We start from the raw sequence: 20,378 nt of genomic DNA on the forward strand, positions 1-20,378 counted from the left end.
AATGACACAAACCAAAATATTAGTTTTAAATATGGCTTTCCTATTCCATTATCTCTTTTAGTCATCTCTTTCTGTTGACAGCCATTTATTCATATATATGCGCTTATGTGAATCTAAGCTCATAATGCAGTGTCGACCATGGTTCTCCACCTGTGGTCAGCAAGTTTCTCAAGAAAATGTTAACTTTTTTTAATGTTTATATTTTGAAGGAGAGAGAGACAGACTGCAGGCAGGGGAGGGGCAGGGAGAGAGGGAGACAGAATCAGAAGCAGGCTCTGGGCTCTGAGCTATCAGCACAGAGCCCAACATGGGGCTCAAACTCACAAACTGCGAGGTCATGATCTTAGCTGAAGTTTGACACTTAACCGACTGAGCCACCTAGGCGCCCCAATATACTGTTTTATTTAAGTAAGCACATTCCAGTTCATGTGGGTAACTGCCTCATAACTGAGGGCCACAACCCTGTTTAAGGACCATGTTTGTGTTGGAATGAGAAGGTGCCAAAAGTATTAACTATTGTGAGCTTGTGAGAAAAGAACTTGTTGGGTGCCTGGGTGGCTCAGTTGGTTAAGCGTCCGGCTTCGGCTCAGGTCATGATCGCATGGTTCATGGGTTCAAGTCCCACGTCGGGCTCTGTGCCGAGAGCTCAGAGCCTGGAGCCTTTCTTCAGATTCTGTGTCTCCCTCTCTCTCTGGCCCTGCCCTGCTCACGCTGTCTCTCTCTCTCTTAAAAATAAATAAAAACATTTAAAAAAAAGTTAAAAAAAAAAAACATTTAAACAAATTTTAGTGTCTTCACAGAGAACAGAACAAGCCCAGTAAACACAAAGACCCGACACACAAGTGGCTTCATGGTCCTACATCATCGGTCACAGTAAATAATTTTCAGCTGTTATTGGTATTTTATTATTTTGCTGCTTTGATTTAAATTTTAATCTGGCTTACAGACAACTAAGAACTATACGCAAAAAGTGTTAGTAACTATGCTTACATTTGTACTACTAAAATAATTTGAGCACTATTGGAACGAGAATGTTTTCCTTTAAATAAGGCATGTGACCTGTGTATTACTCCAATATATTGAAAACTGGTAAAGATCACTGCTCCTCTAAGGCAAGGATATCATTTATAAGGGAACAAAAAGTTGTAAACTTACTGAGTCTGAAACTTTAGCTGAAGACCTCTTATTCCCATCAACGGTGAAGTGAAAACCACAGGTGCCCGTCTGCCATGTCGCTGGCCACTGCTGAGACAGAGATGGAGAGGGCTAAGTGTCTTAAAAGAACAATGGCCTATCATCAGAATTAAGTCATTAACCTTTTTATGTATCTGGCTGTTCCTCCTTCACCTAGATAGCTCACCTGGCGTCCTCTACGTAACCCTGAAGGGTAGGGATGGACAAGGACCCAGGACAGGCCCAAGTGGCGAGGAGTCTGCACTCCCAGAAAAGCCCTTCTAGATGAAGTCTCCAAACAGGACACTCACAGACTCAGAAGACAGGAAATGAAAAAGACACAATGTCACATTAATTTTTCAATTTATGGTTTTTAGTGGACAATGGGAAACCCATCTATTTTGCTTTTTTTAATTTTTGTTTTGTTTTGTTTTTCATCTATTTTTGAGAGACAGACAGAGACAGTGTGAGCAGGGGAGGGCCAGAGAGAGAAGGAGACACAAAATCTGAAGCAGGCTCCAGGCTCTGAGCTAGCTGTCAGCACAGAGCCTGACACGGGGCTCAAACCCACGAACCGTGAGATCATGACCTGAGCCGAAGCTGGACACTTAATTAACTGAGCCACCCAGGCGCCCCTCCCATCTATTTTCTGAGTGGTAGTTTACAATGAAGCACTTTTATTGGATCCATCATAGCCCTCTTCACATTATAGCACCACATGTTGGCAAGGTTTTGTGATTCACTGGAAAAGGCCTTGGACAGTGTATTGGGAGATCCATTTTCTCCAAGAGGCTCTGCTGCTTGCTGTGACACCTGGGTCCCAGAGGGACCATCCCTTCACTGTGAATGGAGGGACTCCAGGTCTAGAAATGCTCACAGTCCTGCTTCACCACTCACCACACCTGTGCTGGGCGATGGCCACCCCGCTCTTGCCTGACATACACTAGGGTGCTGTTCCCTCTGTCTGAACACTTGGCCCTGGCCATTCCCTGGCTAACCTCTACAACTCTCCAAGTTTTGGCCTAAACGTCCTACCCTATAAACATTTACTCAAGAAAACTGGTATTAATGAAATCACAGCCCACACTGAGAGGCCCTATTCTTTACATAAGAATGAACTTATGAGGCAGGTCTTTCTGTTCTACTGACTGTGTTTTAGAGGGCTACTGATAAAATGAAGTCTTAGCAATCTCATGAACAGTTTTAAGAATTAAGTATGTTTAACAATGACAAAAGGGGATATGAGAGAGGTCTTCAAGGATTCTGCAGTTTGAAAGAGATGTCATTTATTCTGTGGGGTTAAAAAATTTTTCTGTAGGACAAACAAGAGGGGAATTCAGGGAGGAGCATTTGGCAAATACAAAATGAAGTCTGAATAGTTTTGAAGAGGTCTTCCAAGAGACCTCCTTGGAAGATTAATGGACTCAGGCCAGGGCTGGAGGGCTTGGCCACTTGCAGATGGAGCAAGTGGAGCAGTGGCTCCAACCTCTAGACTTTCTTCAGCATTTAGGGGCACTTGAGTGATTCAGTCAGTTAAGCACCTGACTCTTGGTTTCAGCTCAGGTCATGATCTCACAGTTCATGAGTTCTAGGCCTGCATCAGGCTCTGTGCTGACAGTGCAGAGCCTGCTTAGGATTCTCACTCTCTCCCTCTCTCTCTGCCCCCCCCATCACTCTCTTTTTCTCTCAAGATAAATAAACTTAAAAAAAAAAAACTTTTTTTAGACTTTCTTTAGGATTGACACCAAATGATGGCTGCCATAAATAGCTGACTTTTTGCTAACAGCTCCAATTACAAAAAAGTTTCTTGAATTTCTAAGTAGACCTGAACTGATAAATGCAATATTCTTGAATTCTGCCATTTCAACTTTAAGTATATATTATATGCATATATATTTTAATGTTTATTTTTGAGAAAGCATAAGCGGGGTATGGGCAGAGAGGGAGACACAGAATCTGAAGCAGGCTCCAGGCTCTGAGCTGTCAGCACAGAGCCTGACATGGGGCTCGAACTCATGGATTGCAAGATCATGACCTGGGCGAAGTCAGATGCTCAACTAACTAAGCCACCCAAGCGCCCCTAAGTACATTCGTTGTTTTTTGTTTTTTTACATAAGCCAACTTTTTTTCTCAGAAAATGAATTAAAAACCTTAAAGAGAATTTTTCTACTTTAGTATAAATTTTAAATAGTAAAAATCACATCTTAACAAAGAACTAAGTCAGCAAAAGAATACAAATGTTCTTGAAATTTTTATAAACTACAAGATAAAGGTAATAGTTCCAAAAAGAACAGTACATTTTACAATACCAAGCTGAAAGCAAAATAGAAACAGAGGGCCTGTCCGGCCCTGCCACCTACCGAGCAGGAAGGCAAGCCATGAGCACCACACAACTGTCCCACCTCATCTCCCTCAGAGCAGCCCACTGGCTCCACAGCAGACCTCTGAGTAATGAAGAAAACTTGACATTGTTTGGGATTTGCAACAATCCAAATGCCCACGTGCACAATTATAAAGTTGTGGTGACTGTACATGGAGGGACTGATCCTGCTACAGGATCAGTTATGAAAGTGACCGACCTCAAAGAATATATGGAGGAGGCAATTATGGAGCCCCTTGATCATAAGACTCTACCTCTGAATGTGCTGTCATTTGCTGATGTTGTAAGCATATGACAGAAAAAGTAGCTGTATACATCTGGGAAAACCTCCAGAAATTTCTTCCTCTGGAGGTTTTCTTAAAATAAAAGTATATGAAATGGACAAAAATATTGTAGCCTATTAAGGAGAATAGCTTTTAGGGGTTAATATTGTAGAAAGATTAAGTTCTTTCCAAGTTTGAAAAAAAAGATCTTTATCTCCTTGACTGTTAAGAAGTCATACATAATTGATACACCTCCACATTGTGTTCTGGAGTGCCTGATTTATTGAAATCGTTGTGTGTAAAACTTACCGTGAATTCTAACCTATTTTAAAACCAAACTTGTGAAATATCCACCTAGGAATCTTCTATTTATAGATTTAAAAATCTGTTCTGAATGTAAAATGTTGTGGTGTGGAATGTAAAGGTAAACAAATCAATTTTTGTTTTTCCATTATCTTGTATTTAGTACTCATTTTTTTCTTGGGATAATAGGAATGGTCAAAAATGTTTTTAAGACTTATGTAGGTGAAACTTAAAAAAAAAAAATACAGGCCCACACAGTCCAGAAACACAGACAACACACACTTCTTCCTCATTCACCTCTAGGGTGTGCTAAGGGCACAAATGTATTCAGTGAAACCGAGACACACAAACCCCCGCAGGCAACGCACCGTAGGCAGATGTATGAGGACTGGTGCACACTGTTCAGTGCAGTTCTGCACAGCTCGTTAAACTATGAATTGTTAATGTGGAACAACACATTCATTAAACATTTGTTGGAATATGAGTAAACTATTTACTAAGTATATATGTCTGTTTCCAGACTTTATGGCCACCTGAACAATTTTAATTCAGAAAAGTGAAGAATAATCACCTTAAATCCTATAAAAATAATCAACATGAAAGGATATATCATATTATAAAGCATCTCTTATATAGTTTTTTCTAATTGATCCCACTTTTGTTCTAATCATTAAACTTACCTGCTTAAGTTCAACTATAAAAAAATAAAATAGTAACAGTGATTCTCTAGGTATTTATTTCTTCTTTCTAGGATGTTCACACTAAATAAAGATAGACATACACATGGCCAGCTCAAACAGTGGCCGCTCTCTCCCTGTGGAAAATAGAATACTAATTTTTTATCTAAATAGGATTTGAGAGCAATTTTAGAATCTGGAGAGCCCAATGTTAACCCAATTTATCTTTAAATAAAACTGTTTATCTAACATTTTTTGAAGTAAAACTATCAAACGTTTTCCAACAAGGAAACATAAAGAAGCGTGAGGAAATCTGCCTTGGAGGTAGAATTAAAAGAAACATTTAGACCTTTTAATGACATGAAAGCACAGGTGAATGACTTGAAAGGTAAAAGGGAGAAAACTGAAGAGAGGGGCAGAGATACTGAAACCCTAAATCTAGCAAAGTGGGAGTCCTCATCCAGTAACGTTCACCTGTGAATTACGGACAAGAAACCGATTTGTAAGTACAACCTGTACAACTGGAAAAGGAGCCGGTAAAGCTCTCAAACCTATGAAAGGACTGAGGCTGCGGGGAGTAAGATGGTGTAAATGAACTAAGTCCTCACTGAGCAGCACAAGGCAAAGTCCAAAATAGATAAAAATAAGCCTGCACAGTAGCTAGAGAAATGGAGGTAAATATCAGGGGCCAACAACAGAAACAATTTAGAAGTGATTCCACTGGGGAACAGGTCTGAGGTCAATCCTTTTCATTTATAAAGCCTCTGTATTCCTGGGCTTTATATATATATATATATATATAAAACTATGTGTAACTATTTTCATTAGAAGTTTAAAGGTTTTTAAAACAGGGATGCTTAGAATGCAATTCACAAGATTATCAAGCATAGACTGTGATAATACGTCCTGGCTAGAAAGAGCACCACACAAGGGTGTCACACGCTACCTCACAGAACCCTCATGACCCCCACAGAGAAACAGAGTCTATACAGGGTCTCAACAACAGTCTGCCTGGCTGGCACCAGATTCTGTATCTTCCTCCTATGTAAGAAGCCTTAGGAAAAAGTCTCTGGGACTCCAAGATAAGATGCATATCCAGGTTGCATATCAAAACCAAGCCACCATTTTCCCAGTGAACCAGGAAAAACATCCCTCAGAATGCAGAAATGAATGCCACTGCACTGTAATTACCCCAAGAAACAAAACAAAAAAGGTTACTACAATGGCCCAAATAATATAATTCTAGATACATCATTAAAACATTTTCAGGGGCGCCTGGGTGGCTCAGTCAGTTAAGTGTCTGACTTTGGCTCAGGTCATGATCTCATGGTTCCGGAGTTCGAGCCCCGCATTGGGTTCTGTGCTGACAGCTCAGAACCTGGAGCCTGTTTCAGATTCTGTGTCTCCCCCTCTCTCTGCCCCTCCCTTGTTCGCACTCGGTCTCTCTGTCTCAAAAATAAATAAACATTAAAAAAAAAAAAACCATTCAAAACAGTACATTCAAAGAAAAGAAACTGACTTACTCTAGAAGAGTACTTTGGATATCCATGTTAAAGAATTTGAAAAATCTCATCAGAAGCAGTTAACTAGCAATGATTCAAGGTCCTTGGTTTTACTTTTCCTTTCAATAAACTAGAACAGTCTGCAAATTATGTCAACGCATTAGGGCAACTAAAAATGAAACCAAGGCAAAAGAGGTTTGATGGTTTTGCAACTTGAAAAGCAGCTGTATATATAAACTGCCTTGGAACCGCCACAGAAATGAACAAAGTAAGAGCAAGACTAATTCTCTGTGGGTTTTATTCAAATTACCCTCATCTACTCTGCGTGCACAGTTCTCAGTTGGTGATCGTCCATTATTTTTTGTTCTGCTAATCTGATGCTTTTGATTTTGCCAATCAAATTCCACTAGATATATTGCATAGGGGAGAATTAATGTCCACAGGAAAAGCTATCTTCATCAAGATAAAAAGATGTGGATAAAGTGCTGGCAGCTAATAGTTGATTCAACCAAGATAACTTCCAATCAAGCCATACAAAAGTAGAGGTTTATACACTCTGACCTGTGGTGCTCAGAATCTTATTCTTACTTCCAGCTAAAAGCTGGAAGCTAGAATTCTAGTCCAGCTTACATAAAGGACACCAAGGCCATCAACAAAGGGCAGGCAAGGGGGGGCTAAGCGATGGTGAAGGGAGTTCCACAGGCTCCAGGGGTCTCAGTCTGCTTGAGGACCGCTGAGCACCAGTCTGGGGTGACCGAGGACACAGATTTAGCTCTTCTCCAAGCACCACCAGTTATCAGTCACTTCCCCTAACAAGTAGGAAGCACTCAGCCTGCTCATGTTCGCCTAAGATACGCCCCTAATCATCCAGCTTGTGGACTCCCCGCAACCACTGTCTTAGCGCCCAAGGTGGGTGGGGTGTGCAGAGTGGGGACCTGTGCTCAGTAAGCATCACCCACAGCAGCACGTGAAAGCATTTAAAACGTTCTCGGTGTTGGCAGGATGGCTGACTAAACCGTCTCACGTTTAACATAATTTTTAATATCTGTATTTCAAAAAGAAGAAAATTGCAGGTATAATTACAGCCATAACTCCAGTCAATAGTGTTGAATGCCTTCGTTCCCACTAGGAATTTCACCCTGTAATTACATTACTAAGTAGGTGTGCAGGCGGATCATATAAAAGAACCCAAATAACGAAACCCTCTAAGTTTAGTGCGCTTAAATAAAACCAGAAAAGATGGATTCCGAAGACGTAATGTAAGGAGTACATCTGACACAATCCAGTAGCAACGGCTCCAGAAGGCAGAACCCGGACGCTCATCCACGACCGACCGGAGTCAAGGCAAGAGAGGCACCTTCCACCCGCCTCACAGACCACGCACGGGAAATCAGACTTTCCGGCGTCCTGGCCCAAACGTGGTTTTGCGGTCAGGGTGCTGAAATTCTCCGTCTGGCTCTCCAGTGTGCGCAGGCCACCACGCAAAACCCAGTATCAAGGTCCTAAACTTGCCAGACCCCGGTGTGAAACACAGGTCTTCGCTCTCCCCAAGGAGGCGCGGTTTTGCAAACCGTTGCGAGACAAGCGCCAGCGCCGAACTCAGACAGGCCGCCCACCTACCCTGCCTGGGACTGGAGGGCCGAGCCCGGCCGGGGCCTTGGGGCTGCTGGCATTCGACGGACCGTCCCCAGGGCGGTCGGCACGGCGCCCGGCCAGCGAGCGCCTGACGTTGCGGGCCCGCCTCCGCCCGAGGTCTAAGAGCGCTTTTGGATTCCGGGGCCCGGGGCACCCACGGACCGCCACCTGTCAGTGTGACCTCGGGCAAACACGACTCCCCACGCGCTAAAGCCTGGGGCGGGGGCGACCTTAATACGCAGCGAAGGGTCCCTGGGGACTGCAACCGGGGTCATGACCTTCACCGGGACACGGCTCGGTTGGCTTACGAAGGAGTCCCACTGGCCTCATGGTCGGCCCCACCCCTCAGGCGACCTCCTCCCGCATCCGTCCCCAGACCCTTGCGACCCCGGCCCGGGACCGGGGGACGCGGCCTCCGCTCCGCCCCATGGGAACTGTCCGGCCCCACCTCGACCCCCGAGCCTTGCCCGCCACATGGCGCCGACTCACCGCCCTAGTCAGTGCCAGGCGCCGGGCGCCCAACAGCCGCGACACCACCCGGACCCCCGACATGTCTGCCTCAAACGGTGCTGTCCCACCAACCCCCGCGCCAGACTGCGCCTGCGCACCTAGACAAGCCCTGGCCGGGACGAGGGGACGCTGCGCCTGCGCAACACGACGCGACCCCGGGGCGGGAGTGGGTTTCGCGCCTGCGCACAGGATCGGACAGTGGCGCAAGAGGAACCCGGGGCCCGGTGCTCCCCGCCCGGGGGTAGGTCGGAGGGATGGGCAGTGTTCGGTGGGGGATTCAGGGCCTGGGCTGCATTTGGGAGAAGCTGGGTGAGGTCGGGGGTTCCAGGGGTAGGCTGAGGGCTCCGGGGGTAGGCCGGGGGCCTGAGAAGAGGTCAGGGGTCCCGGGGGTAGGTCGGGGGCCTGAGAAGAGGTCAGGGGTCCCGGGGGTAGGTCGGGGGCCTGAGGGTAGGTCAGGGGGTCCAGGGGTAGGTTGGGGATCAGGGGTTTCAGGGAGATGGGCAGGGGTAGGTAGCGGATCAGGGGTTCCGGGGAGTAAGTCGGGAGGGCGGGGGTGGGGCTGGGGTCGGAGTAAGTCAGGGCGCCCGGCAGAGTTCGGGGTTCCAGGGATAAGTGTTCCCGGGCGGGGTCAGGCGCCTGGTTGACTCCGTCGGGGCTCCAGCGGTGTAGACGGCCCCTCCCGGGGTTTAAGTGTCTTCACTAAGTCGCCTGATTTCGCCTCAGGTTTACGAAGTGTTTTTAATTTTCGTGTGTTTGTATAAGTTACTGAAATCTTCTGTGGAACGAAGTGGCATGGGAAATAGTTTTAATCGTTTAGTCGTTATCCGGCTTTTTGTTTTGTATTATTAAGATCTTTTTCGCTCACAGTTTTATGCATTGTAATTTTGGGTTTACAATGTTTCATTTCCATTTTATTGACATTTAAGTTGTTTCCAAATCTTTGCTAGTACTAAATAAGGCCATAAAGAATATAATTGCCTATAACACTTTATCTTTATTTAGGATTCGGTTGTTTCTATTAGGATTTTATGTTTCCTCGGGCCCTATTTCCCCCAAGTAGACTTTATTGGCTTGAAGGAAATGAACACTGTCCTTCCAGCTTGTACTTTGAGAGTTTTGCAGTTTAGTACTTTCAGATAACTAATTTTTTGTTTTATAGTTACCACAAACTCCTTAACATTTTTTTTTGGCATTTCTTTTTTTTTTTTTTTTTTACAGTGATCCAGTTATTATTACACAATATTAGTGACAGCAGGTTTATCCAATTACAACATTTAGAGTGTTAACCAAGAGTAGACCCAGGACCCAGGACCCTCAAGTAGGATGTAACTAGCCTTAGGCAATAACTGATTACCTATAGCTTCTATTTCTAGGCCTGCCCTTAGGAATGTTAAGGGTTTTACAAGGGTGGTCCCTCTTGCCTTGGGCAATGTGTGCCCTTCTATCGTCTCAAACCTGCATCCTTACATTGCCCCCTCTGTCTTGTGACTGACCCAATCCGGGGTCAGCTGAGTTAACCATTGTACCCCTAAAGCCTGGCATAGCCCTCCTTGGTGTAAGGGGAATTTCTTACCCTGTAAAGGGCATAGGGAAGGAGAGTTTACCCAATTTCCGCCAGTCTCCATGGTTAATTTGGTAAGGGTCTCTTGTAGGGTTTCTAATATCTGGTTCTCTCTGGTTTACAAAAGTAAGAATGACAGCCAATTTGTTTCCTCATTTGTCAGGATCCTTGGGCGTATAAGTGCAATACGCCTTCATAATTCTTACTAACCGTAGCTAAATTGGTGGGCCATCTAGCGGCCACTTGAGGACCCCCCCCCCCCCATTAGAGTCTGGCGGTAAAGGAGTAGGCTCCCCTTTACCTTTTTTTTTGGCATTTCTTTTTGCCAATTGGAATTTTTAGATTTTAAGCATTTATTCAAAACCCCATTAAATTTTTTTGAAATTTAATTGGATTCTGTTTTTCTTACATAGGCCTTGATTATTTTTTTTTGTAATCGGTGTGTATTATTTGTGGCCGTCACATAGAAATAAGCTGAAAGTCTCATTGCTCTATTTTGTGAAAATGCCCAATCTAGTGTAGATACTTAGTAAATTGGTACATTTAATGTTAACATTAGACCCAGCCTGGTTACTGAGATACTGCCTGAGCTCTAAGCAGAAGCATCTGTAAGTGGGGTGTTCATCGGGAGGCGTGAGAGCCTTCTTAGGACTGCCCCCATCTCCCCAGCACACTGCTGACTGGACCTCTCACTGTCATTTACCATTTCCCGAAGTAGTCAGTGTTTTCACACCTTCCTGTTTATGTGTCTTTGTATACAACCGAACTTTAAAGCTTGTTTATGTTAGAGATCTTACTCTTTCTATTTCACTTATTTGAGATTTCTCTCCCACTATATCATGGTGAGTTGCTATAGTCTGAGGCCTTGTTTTTTTTCTTCTTTTAATCCCGTAAGACTCAGTGCTATGTAGCTCGTAGGTAGAATTGAGCCAAGATGATACTATTGTCCAAGATGTATTTTATTCCTTTCATGTGGTTAATGGTTTTATTATTTACTTCAAGGTGTATCTTCATGAATAATTTAAATGACCCTCCAAATTGGAATATCCGGCCTAATTCCAGGGCTGATGGTGGTGATGGAAGCAGATGGAATTATGCCTTGTTGGTTCCAATGCTGGGATTGGCTGCTTTTCGTAAGTCATGGTTTTCCTAACATTTGCATTGTGGGAACTGAAAGTATGGAACCCAAAGACTTTGGGCTTTGGACACTGACATATGCAAGTGTACATTCCAGTGTCAATGCATACAGTGAGTCCTGGGCAAATTACTTAACCCCCCGAGCCTTACTCTCCCTATCCATTGAAGCTCGCTAACCATAATTACCTCGCTGTCTTGTGAAATCTAAATAAAACAAGATATTCAGAAGCACTTTGTGTGGGATGAGTTTTAGTAACTAACTGTCAGCTGCCGGTTCAGATTTCCCTGCGTGAAGGGGGCTCTCCTTCAGTTACCCTCATAAGAACTGACGGGGAAGAATAAAACAGGCATAAAAGAAAACCTTTTTGGTCGTCTGTCTTAATGTTTAGGGAATCAGCCTTCGGATGACTTTATCCATTAAACCTCTGCTCAGCCTTGGCCAGATTCTCTCTAGTTTGAATTGACATTGTACCACTTTGGGAAAATTACCAATTCCAAATAAGATTATTCCAGCCCTTAGCTTTTATTTTTCACTATAATAATACATTTCCTAATGTTCAGGAATTGATTTTATATTTTGTCATTTCCCATGGTTCTGTGTTGGCACTTAAGAATATGAGAAACTGAGGGCCGCCTGGGTGGCTCAGTTGGTTAAGCATCCGACTTCGGCTCAGGTCATGATCTCGTGATTCATTCGAGTTCGAGCCCTGCGTCGGGCTCTCTGCTGACAGCTCAGGGCCTGGAGCCTGCTTTGAACTCTGTGTCTCCCTCTCTCCCTCTGCCCCTCCGCTATTCTTGCTGTCTGTCCTCCTCTCAAAAAATAAATAAACATTAAAAAAATTAAAAGATAATATGAGAAACTGAATAATTGAGTGGAAGAAAAGCACAAGCTGCCCTCTGTTAGCAGTGATGCTTTGCCTGGATTTCTCAGGAGGAAGGGCTTACCGCAGAGAAAGTAAAGGCCGAGGACAGTAACATTTATCAGTTGTTCATTTATCACCTGTGACGTAGACTGTGCCAGGAGGCTAATTAACACCCATATTTGGCATTACAATTTCTAAGCTATGTAATAATGTGTTTCTGGAGAAGATATGAATGCCAAGTTGAAAGTTTCCCTGATGCTGTTACCAAAGACACCAAGAAGAGAAGACAATATTCATTGACCCTTGTCAAGAACAGAAAGCAACATTTAAAAGTCCCGAAAGGCAAGAACCTCAAAAGTAAAGGTTGTTATGAAAAGCTATAAAAGCTAAAGAGTCTGGAAAACAAAGGGAGGGAACATGAGAGTCCCTCCAGGGCCTGTCCCGGCCTCAAAACCAATTAATCGGCCTCAAAACCAATTAATCGTTGTTAGTCAGTGTAATGTTAAGCCTTCCAATTCACTCACCAACTTCATCACCCTAGCCACAGGCAACAGGTAGCGTTCTAAGGGTTAGAAGTGCTTTGCAAGATGGCAGGCTGGTGAGCTTCTAAGTGGCAACACCCTTAGGGCTGGGTTTGGGTCTGACCAGGCTCTGACCTAGAAGCTGGCACCGTGCAGAACACTGAGTCATAAAAATCACCTGCTCTTGTCAGCCTCCATGGAGTCAACGTTTAGTGTTTTAAGAAGAACTAAAGTGGCTGTACAGTCTTTCGTTCTCATCAGTAGTATGTGAGTGATCAGTTTCTTGGCATCCTCACCAGCAGTTGGGAACGTCACTGCTGTTTTTATTTTACTCCCCTTGTAGCTTTAATTTGCATTTCTCTCCTGGCTGATAAGGTTGCCTCTTCTGTGAAGTGTCTGTTCCTGTCTCCCAGTGATTTTCTAGTTGGTCTTGTGTTTTCGTGTGGAGTTTTGAGAGTTTTTACTGTGTTATAGATTCTTGTATTTTGCTGGATATCGGGCTTGTCAGTATCTTCTTCCACTCTGTAAGGTGTCTCTTCATTCTCCTAACGGAGGCTTTCACAGAGCAAAAGTGTTCATTTTGATGGAGTGCCCATCTGTCACTTTTTCTTTCACGGGTCATGCTCTTCCTGCGAGCTCTTCACTGAGCCCTAGATCCTGAAGATTCTTGTTTCTTGATAGTTTAGTCTTAACATTTTACACAGAAGTCCATGATCTGTTTTGAGTTCATTTTTTTTTCTGAGTATAAGGTATGAGACTTAACGTTTTCTTTCTTCCTTTCCAATCTGTTTGTCTTTATTTCCTTTTCCTCTTTTAGCTTTCTTGCTCTGGCTAGCGTTTACGGGCCTCCCTTGAGAAGTTCCTGTCTTAGAGGAGAAGCTTGCGGTCTGCACAGGGAAGTGCACTGTCAGCCGGGGTTGCGTAGGTCTCCTTATCACGGCCAGGAAAGTCCTCTCTGGTTTTATTTTTCTTTCCGTGTTTTTAGCATGAGTTGGTGTTCAGTTTTGTCAAAGGTTTTGCTGTATCAATTGATAGGATCATGTGATTTTTTTTCTTCTTTAGACTACTCATATGTTGGATTACACTGATTGGCTTTTGAATATTGAACCAGTCTTACGTTTTTGGAATAATCTCCACTGGATCATGCCATATAATCCTTCTTACATAATATAGAATTATGTTTGCCAGTATTTTATGTCTGTACATACGCGATTTATTATTTCAGCCATATGGCAGGTTCTCACATCTCCACACTTTGCCATCATGTTTTTAATTTCATTTATTGTGTTTTTCAGTTTTAACTTTTTCATTTGCTTGTTTTTATATCTTCTATTTATTTGCTTAGGTTGTAAATTATCATGCCCTTAGTCAGGTAATCCCAACATCTCTGTCATCTTCATCTTGGTATTGGCGTCTACTGAGAACTCTTTATTTATGGTTTTTAAAAATTTTTTTATGTTTTTTAATTTATTTTTGAGAGACAGAGAGAGACAGTGCAAGCAGGGGAGGGTCAGAGAGAGAGAGAGAGAGAGAGAGACACAGAATCTGAAGCAGCTCCAGGCTCTGAGCTAGCTGTCAGCACAGAGCCTGATGCGGGGCTCAAACCCACGAACTGTGAGATCATGACCTGAGCCAAAGCCAGACGCCTAACCAACTGAGCCACCCAGGCGCCCCTGAGAACTCTTTTTAAATTCAATTTGAGATATTTCTGATTTTTGGTATGGAGAGTGATTTTCTTTACTTTTTTTTTAAACTGCTCAGTGGGGAAGAGGATGTTATTCTCTCTTTTTTTTTAATGTTTCTTTATTTTGAGAGAAAGAGAGTGGGCGAGGGACAGAGAGTGAGGGAGAGAGAGAATTCCAAGTGGGCTCCGCACTTTCAACACAGAACCTGTCCCGGGGCTCAATCTCACAAACTATGAGATCATGATCTGAGCTGAACTCAGGAGTTGGATGCTTAACAGACTGAGCACCCAAGCACCCCTGAAGAAGTGATTTTCAACTGAAATCTGTGCATTTGGGGTATTACGAGACTGACCCTTTATTTGGACATTTTGTGGCTGGCTTCTTGGACAGGGCTCTGGCAGGGGAAGGGTGGTGCGTCACCTCACTCCCTGGTCCGGATGCCAGTCCAGGCTCTCCACTCAGCCGCTGGTCCATGGATGCAGAGGAAGTGTCCCCTCATTACCACTGGGCAGGAGATGTAGCCCCCCAGGTCTCCACGGATGCTCCCTGGCTGAAAAGGTGGGAGGGTCTCATTACTCCCCACTCTCTGGGGATGTAGCGCCTCTGTCGCCATCCCCCGGAGCCGGAGGGGCACCCATCAGCCTTCACTCAAGCCGATGAGGTGGGGGTGGAGCCACAGTGACTGTGCTGTTTGGTGGAGCAGAGTGGTTATTGTCCAAGTTCTCTGTCTTGCTGGGCCGCCTTCCTAGTCCTTTGGCCAGACGGAGCAGACTTTTGCTGGAGCTTTTTAAAAGGAAGTCTCCACCATTGGCATTTCACCTCCAAGTCTGGGATGTGTGAGCAAGTGGAACTCCAGGGGACTCACCATCACAGTGTCCCGTGGGCACCATGGTCCCTGGCTCCACCTCAGAGTCATCTTACGTGCGTTATACGTACGATGGCCAGGGTGTCTTTTTTTTTTTTTTTTAACAGAATTAAACTAAAATTTATTAACATCCCCCTCTTAACATTTCTTATCAACAAACAAATGAAATTCATGAGCCAAAAACCCAAAATAAGACTAAAGACAGGGAAAAGCTTAAATATAAATCTGGATGCCAGCATTGACAGTCAAACAGAGAATGTGATTTTTAAATTCTTAGCAGATGATAGGGGCCCCCTGGTCGCTCAGTCGGGCATCCCGCTTTGGCTTAGGTCATGAACTAGAGGTTCGTAGGTTCAGGCCCCATGTCGGGCTTCGTGTTGATAACCTGGAGCCTGCTTTCGACTCGGTCTCCCTGGCTCTGTGTCCCTCCCTCACTCTCTGCAGTGAATAAATGTTAATAAATAAATAAACTCTTAGCGGATGATAAAGTTGTATAGAAATCAAAGACTTAGAAATTATTTAAAACCTAGGATCACTGACCAGAAGTTACACAGTTGGATCATTGGAAAATGGCAGAAAGGGTTACAAGTGAACCTACACTGTTCTGGCTGCACCGCATGCACAGCCTCGATGAGCTACTGGGCCGGGCTGAGACTGGCAGCAGAACCAGTGACAGCAGTCTGCCCACCGTCAGAGCCTCCCACAGGATTGGGATTTTGATCTGGGCCCCGGGCATCTGGTGGATCTCATTAATGTTGGCTCCTTGGCACCCGATTATGGAGCCAATTAAGTTATTTGGAATGGTGAGTTCATGGGTGGCTTGAATCGATGCATCCAAACTTGCCCAACAGCCTTTCACCTCTGGAGAGCTGGAGCGAATTTCAGCTAGTCAGGTCCTGCTGTGCATCGTGGCAAAGTGAGACTTCTGTCTTGCCACCTGGTTCAACTTTGCCAGATCAAGTGGAGAAATGGTACGTTGTCCTTGAATTGAGTAGCATCTAGAGGTGGTCCCTCCAGGTCATCGGTGGTATGGCGGTAGCCTGCAGCATCACTGCACCGAGCTTAGCCGCCCGCACAGATGACTGGCGAGCTGGCTGGCATGGGTTGGTACAGAGTGGTGATGACTCAGGCTTGGAGAGACTGGGAGAGCGTCTCCAGCATCACCAGGGACATCTGCTTGACATGCTTGGTGACAGACTGCAGTATGTCAGAAATGGTCACGTGGCGCTCTGTGGATTTGGGCAGCATCTCCCCCGCCACCTAGACCTGGGACCCCCCAGGATCTCTTTTTCTTAGACCTGCCTTTCCCAGGGAGAAAGCCACACTGGGGCTCTGGCCCCACCAGCCTCAGGGTGACCGGGGCTCTGCTGGCCACCATGCTGTTGGTCATGGAGCTGTTAATGTCTTCTTCCAGCATGCCAGTGATCACAGCAAAGGCCCTAGAGATGACCTCGGTGGGGCCGGTCAGAGTGATGAGGCTTTCCAGACAGTGCCACTCCAGGTGTTGATGCGATATTCATCCACGCGCCACTCTCCTCGCAGACCCTCTTAACCCCTTTCTTCCCAACGACGCTTCCTAGTTCCTTTCCATGCTAGCCGCGAACGGTGAGAGTCACGTTAGATGCCATGTGCGTGAATGGCGTCCCAGGGGAGCAGCAGGCGGTGTTGAGGGAGCTCAGGGTTTCTGACTCCCCTTACCAGGAAACAAAGGGAAGACTACTTCTATTTCTTTAAGCAGGAGCCCCTACTTTCTTCTCTGCCTTCTGAAACGGGCTGTGAACAGTTGTCCGCCCAGAGTCCTAAGAGAGGGTTCTTCAAAATCAGACCCGGACTTAAGGTTTCTCAGACTTCCGGGGCACCTGGGCGGCTGTGTTGGTTAACTGTCCCACTCTGGTTTCAGCTCAGGCCATGATCTCACAGTTTGTGGGTTTGAGCCCCTCATAGGGCTCTGTGCTGACAGCGTGGAGCCAGTTGGGATTCCCCCCCCACCTCTCTCTCTCTCTCTCTCTGTTCCTTCCCTGTTCACTCACTCTCTCTAAACAAACATTAAAAAAAAATCCTGCCTCCACACATTGCTCTGCACGCCTCCTTACTTCGGCCTGCATGTGTCATAGCCCTGTCCCAGCTCCTCCTGGAGGCCTTCCTGACTCAGTGCCACCTCCCCCAGACTTTCCAGGAGTCAGCCTGTCCCATGTGACCTGACGTTCACTTCTGCATGTTCTGTGTCAGGCGCCACTTGTGCTGTGTGTCAGTTGTGGTGCTTTCATGAGATAACACCTGGGTTGAGGCTGGGTGGCGGCCTGACTCGGGGTCCCTCCGTGACCCCCTGCTCTCTCCTGCACCCCCAGCTCTCATCTTCTGCTCCTTCCCAGAGTCCGGGAGGACTTCCGCTGTCCAGCACCCGCCGACTCCCGAAGTCCGCCCCCGCCCCCGCCCCCGCCGACGCGCGCCCGGCAGCCCAGGCGTGTCGGTTCCCGGAAGCGGCCTGTGCTCCGGCCTGCTCCGAGCACGGGGGCCGCCCCCGCCCGTTCGTCTACCTGCAGGGCCTTTGCTCCCAGCTGCTCCTCACTCTTCCCACTTGTGCCCTCCCCAACTGCACCCCGAACTGAAACAGTCCTTTCTCCCCTCCTCACACGCCTCTCGTGCTGATCAAATGATACTGTAACTGCTGCTCTCCTGGTCACTTCCCTGCCAGTGAACTTTGGCCAAAGGAGCACATACAGATGATGTGAGCTTTCAAGTGTCAGTTACCAAGTGAAATAGGACTAGAAGCTGGGTTTTTAAAAAATTTTTTTAATGTTTTTATTTTATTTTATTGTTTTGAGAGAGAGAAAGAGAGAGAGACAGCATGAGGGGAGAGCCAGAGAGAGAAGAAGTCACAGAATCGGAAGCAGACTCCAGCCTCTGAGTTGTTAGCACAGAGCCCAGCGTGGGGCTCGAACCCACGAACCGTGAGGTCATGACCTGAGCCGAAGTCGGATGCTTAACCGACTGAGCCACCCAGGCGCCCCTAGAAGCTGTTTTTAGGTGAGGGAGGAATACGTTTGTTTTTATGCTTATAGAACTGGGCTGGCTGCAGCACTTGAAGTGAAAATGGCTTTCAGGCATATACTGCCGGAAAGGATGGTTGGTGTCATCAGTTGGTGACCCAAATGGCAAGGACACCGGCTTGAGTGTCGGGGGTGGAAAGGAAACCTCCCCAGGACGGAAATTTCTCCATGCAACAGAGGACAGAGGCCTGCTTCTCAGTCTGCCCCATGTTTGTGACACTCGCGTTTTCCCCAATTTGGGGAAAGGGACTCAGGCCCTGTCTTGAGATCAAAGCTCTCACTCCACCTGATTTTTATGCACCCTTGTCAGAATAGAAGCAGGCCTCTGGGATGTCAGCTGCTTGCTGGTGATGACCAGGCACGGCTGAGTGCGCTTCGAGATATCGGTTCTGCAGTCACCAGCCAACAGTGCATGGAGCATAACTGTATTAACTTTTGTGTATTTATTTTTAAGCTTATTTACCTTGAAAAAGAGAGAACATGTGCCCATGCACAGTGTAGAGTTAGAGAGTGGGGGAGACAGAATCCCAAGCAGGCTCCATGCTGTCAGTGCAGAATCATGAGATCATGACCTGAGCTGAGATCAAGCGTCGGACGCGAAACTGACAGAGCCACCCAGACGCTCTGAACTGTTTGGCCTCGACAGCAGTACGTACTGTAGCCAGAGCAGGGGAGAGGGGGCTCGAGAGCAGCAGGAAGCAGCAGTGCATTTCCTTTGCCGCAGGAGACGAGGAGGCAGAAAGGGGGACTGTCAGCAGCCTTGTCCACTTGCCTTTTGGGAATCCTTGTCTGATTTTGAGATGTGGACGTTGCTTGTTATGTGGCTTCATACCAAATGTTACCTGCACCTCTCAGGGCTTAAGATTTTATTGAAATGTTTTTAGCTGCTTCATGCTTTTTTTTTTAATGCTTTTTAAAAATAAAGATTATAGAACTTGAGCTCTGACTTTTCATTAAATGTGTTTTTCTCTCCTAATTTATTCCTTTCAGGTTGGATTTGGTCTAGGGAGTCCCAGAAAGAAATAGAAAAAGAGAGAGAAGCGTACCGTCAGAGGATGGCTGCGTTCCAGCGGGATCTTGAAGCAAAGTATCACGCTGTGATCTCAGAAAACCGGCGTGCAGTCGCTCACTTGTCTTTGGAACTTGAAAAAGAACAAAACAGAACGGCTAGTTACCGAGAAGCCCTTATCTCTCAGGGGCGCAAGTTGGTAGAAGAAAAGAAGCTTCTGGAACAGGAACGGGCTCAGGTCATGCAAGAAAAGAGACAGCTGCAGCCCTTGAGGAGTGCGTACCTGAGCTTCCTGGAGAAGGAAGAAGACTGGCAAAGGAGGGCCAGGCTGGTGCTGAAAGAGTTTGAAGAGGCTCTTGCGGAAAGACAGAACATCTACTGCAGCCTGCTTCTCCCTCGAGGCAGGCGGCTGGAAATAGAGAAGAGCTTACTGGTCCGAGCGTCCACTGACCCCATCGCCGCTGACCTGCACATGGCAGCTGGCTTGACTGACATATTTAAGCACGACACGTACTGTGGCGACGTCTGGAATACCAACAGACGCCAGAATGGGAGACTCATGTGGTTGTATCTCAGATATTGGGAACTGATTGTTGAACTGAAGAAGCATAAGGGAGTCGAGAGAGCCATACTAGAGAAGTAGGCAGGGGCGACGCGCAGCACCTTCAGTGACGCCGTGGCGTTCCGGGGTATCACACTCTGGTTTCCTTCCGCTTTGTGCGCGCGCAGCACCTGTCGGCGGAGAGTTCCTCCACTGCCCCCCGCCCCCCCGCCCCGAGTAGGACACAGGGTTTCTTCCTTGACCCTTTTCAGCTATTAAGGATGCAGTTTCTCCGGAGAATTTTTTTAAAGCTGTAATATTTTATTAGGCTGAACAGTGTAACCTCTTATCTGCGCTGTAGGATAAGATTGTTTTTAAGAAAGTCAAATACAGTATTGATCCTCACTGTAAGTAGTTTTCTGTCTGTTTTTATCACCCCCTAAATAAATTCTGTTCTCTCCTCCCAGTTTTTTCTTTCCTAGAATTATAAATAAAAGTTGTCGGGTAATGGATAGAACCGCCTAATGATGATTACGGAAAATAGTAATATTCTTGAGGTCTCGTGCCATTCCGGGGTCTCTCCCACCGCTCAATAATCTCGGTACGTGTCTGGCATCTGGCTTGTGTCTGCATCCAGTTAGCACATACTTATTTGTAATGATATCTAATTAAAAATACTTGCCATATAAAAGCAACAACGTCA

The 20,378-nt window shown here is 45.9% G+C and overlaps 2 protein-coding genes and 2 pseudogenes across 4 annotated transcripts in view; 2 read left to right on the forward strand and 2 right to left on the reverse strand.

Annotated features, from left to right (window-relative positions):
• The window catches only part of SDHA (succinate dehydrogenase complex flavoprotein subunit A), a 31,165-nt gene extending 22,634 nt beyond the window's left edge, over positions 1–8,531 (reverse strand). Inside the window, exons 1-2 of one of the 2 annotated variants that reach the window (XM_029941132.1) lie at positions 8,423–8,531; positions 1,156–1,245 (exon numbers count right to left, since the gene is read on the reverse strand). In XM_029941132.1, coding sequence (XP_029796992.1) covers positions 1,156–1,245; positions 8,423–8,485 — 153 coding nt within the window. In that variant the 5' untranslated portion in view covers positions 8,486–8,531. The remainder of the gene's footprint in view (positions 1–1,155; positions 1,246–8,422) is intronic. The other variant, XM_029941133.1, reaches the window with a different exon arrangement.
• On the forward strand, positions 3,552–3,966 carry LOC115294019 (annotated as a pseudogene).
• A 54-nt stretch (positions 8,532–8,585) lies between the features above and the next one.
• On the forward strand, positions 8,586–20,378 carry CCDC127 (coiled-coil domain containing 127). Of its 2 annotated transcripts, none has more exons than XM_029941134.1 (3): positions 8,586–8,684; positions 11,007–11,137; positions 19,116–20,378. In XM_029941134.1, the coding sequence occupies exons 2-3, from the start codon at positions 11,017–11,019 to the stop codon at positions 19,775–19,777; spliced, it is 783 nt and encodes a 260-aa protein (XP_029796994.1). In that variant the 5' UTR covers positions 8,586–8,684; positions 11,007–11,016; the 3' UTR covers positions 19,778–20,378. The 2 variants fall into 2 exon arrangements, with proteins under 2 accessions (XP_029796994.1, XP_029796995.1); XM_029941135.1 differs by lacking the exon at positions 8,586–8,684 and adding an exon at positions 8,690–8,752.
• LOC115294020 lies at positions 14,632–16,703 on the reverse strand (annotated as a pseudogene).

The sequence above is a fragment of the Suricata suricatta genome, chromosome 6, assembly GCF_006229205.1.
Source record: "Suricata suricatta isolate VVHF042 chromosome 6, meerkat_22Aug2017_6uvM2_HiC, whole genome shotgun sequence".
Taxonomy (NCBI): domain Eukaryota; kingdom Metazoa; phylum Chordata; class Mammalia; order Carnivora; family Herpestidae; genus Suricata; species Suricata suricatta.

Bases quoted from the DNA above. Each gene is read 5' to 3' on its own strand.
- CCDC127 (XM_029941134.1), top strand. From the start codon at position 11,017: ATGAATAATTTAAATGACCCTCCAAATTGGAATATCCGGCCTAATTCC. The intron at 11,138-19,115 runs GTAAGTCATGGT...TATTCCTTTCAG, and splicing joins GCTGGGATTGGCTGCTTTTC to GTTGGATTTGGTCTAGGGAG.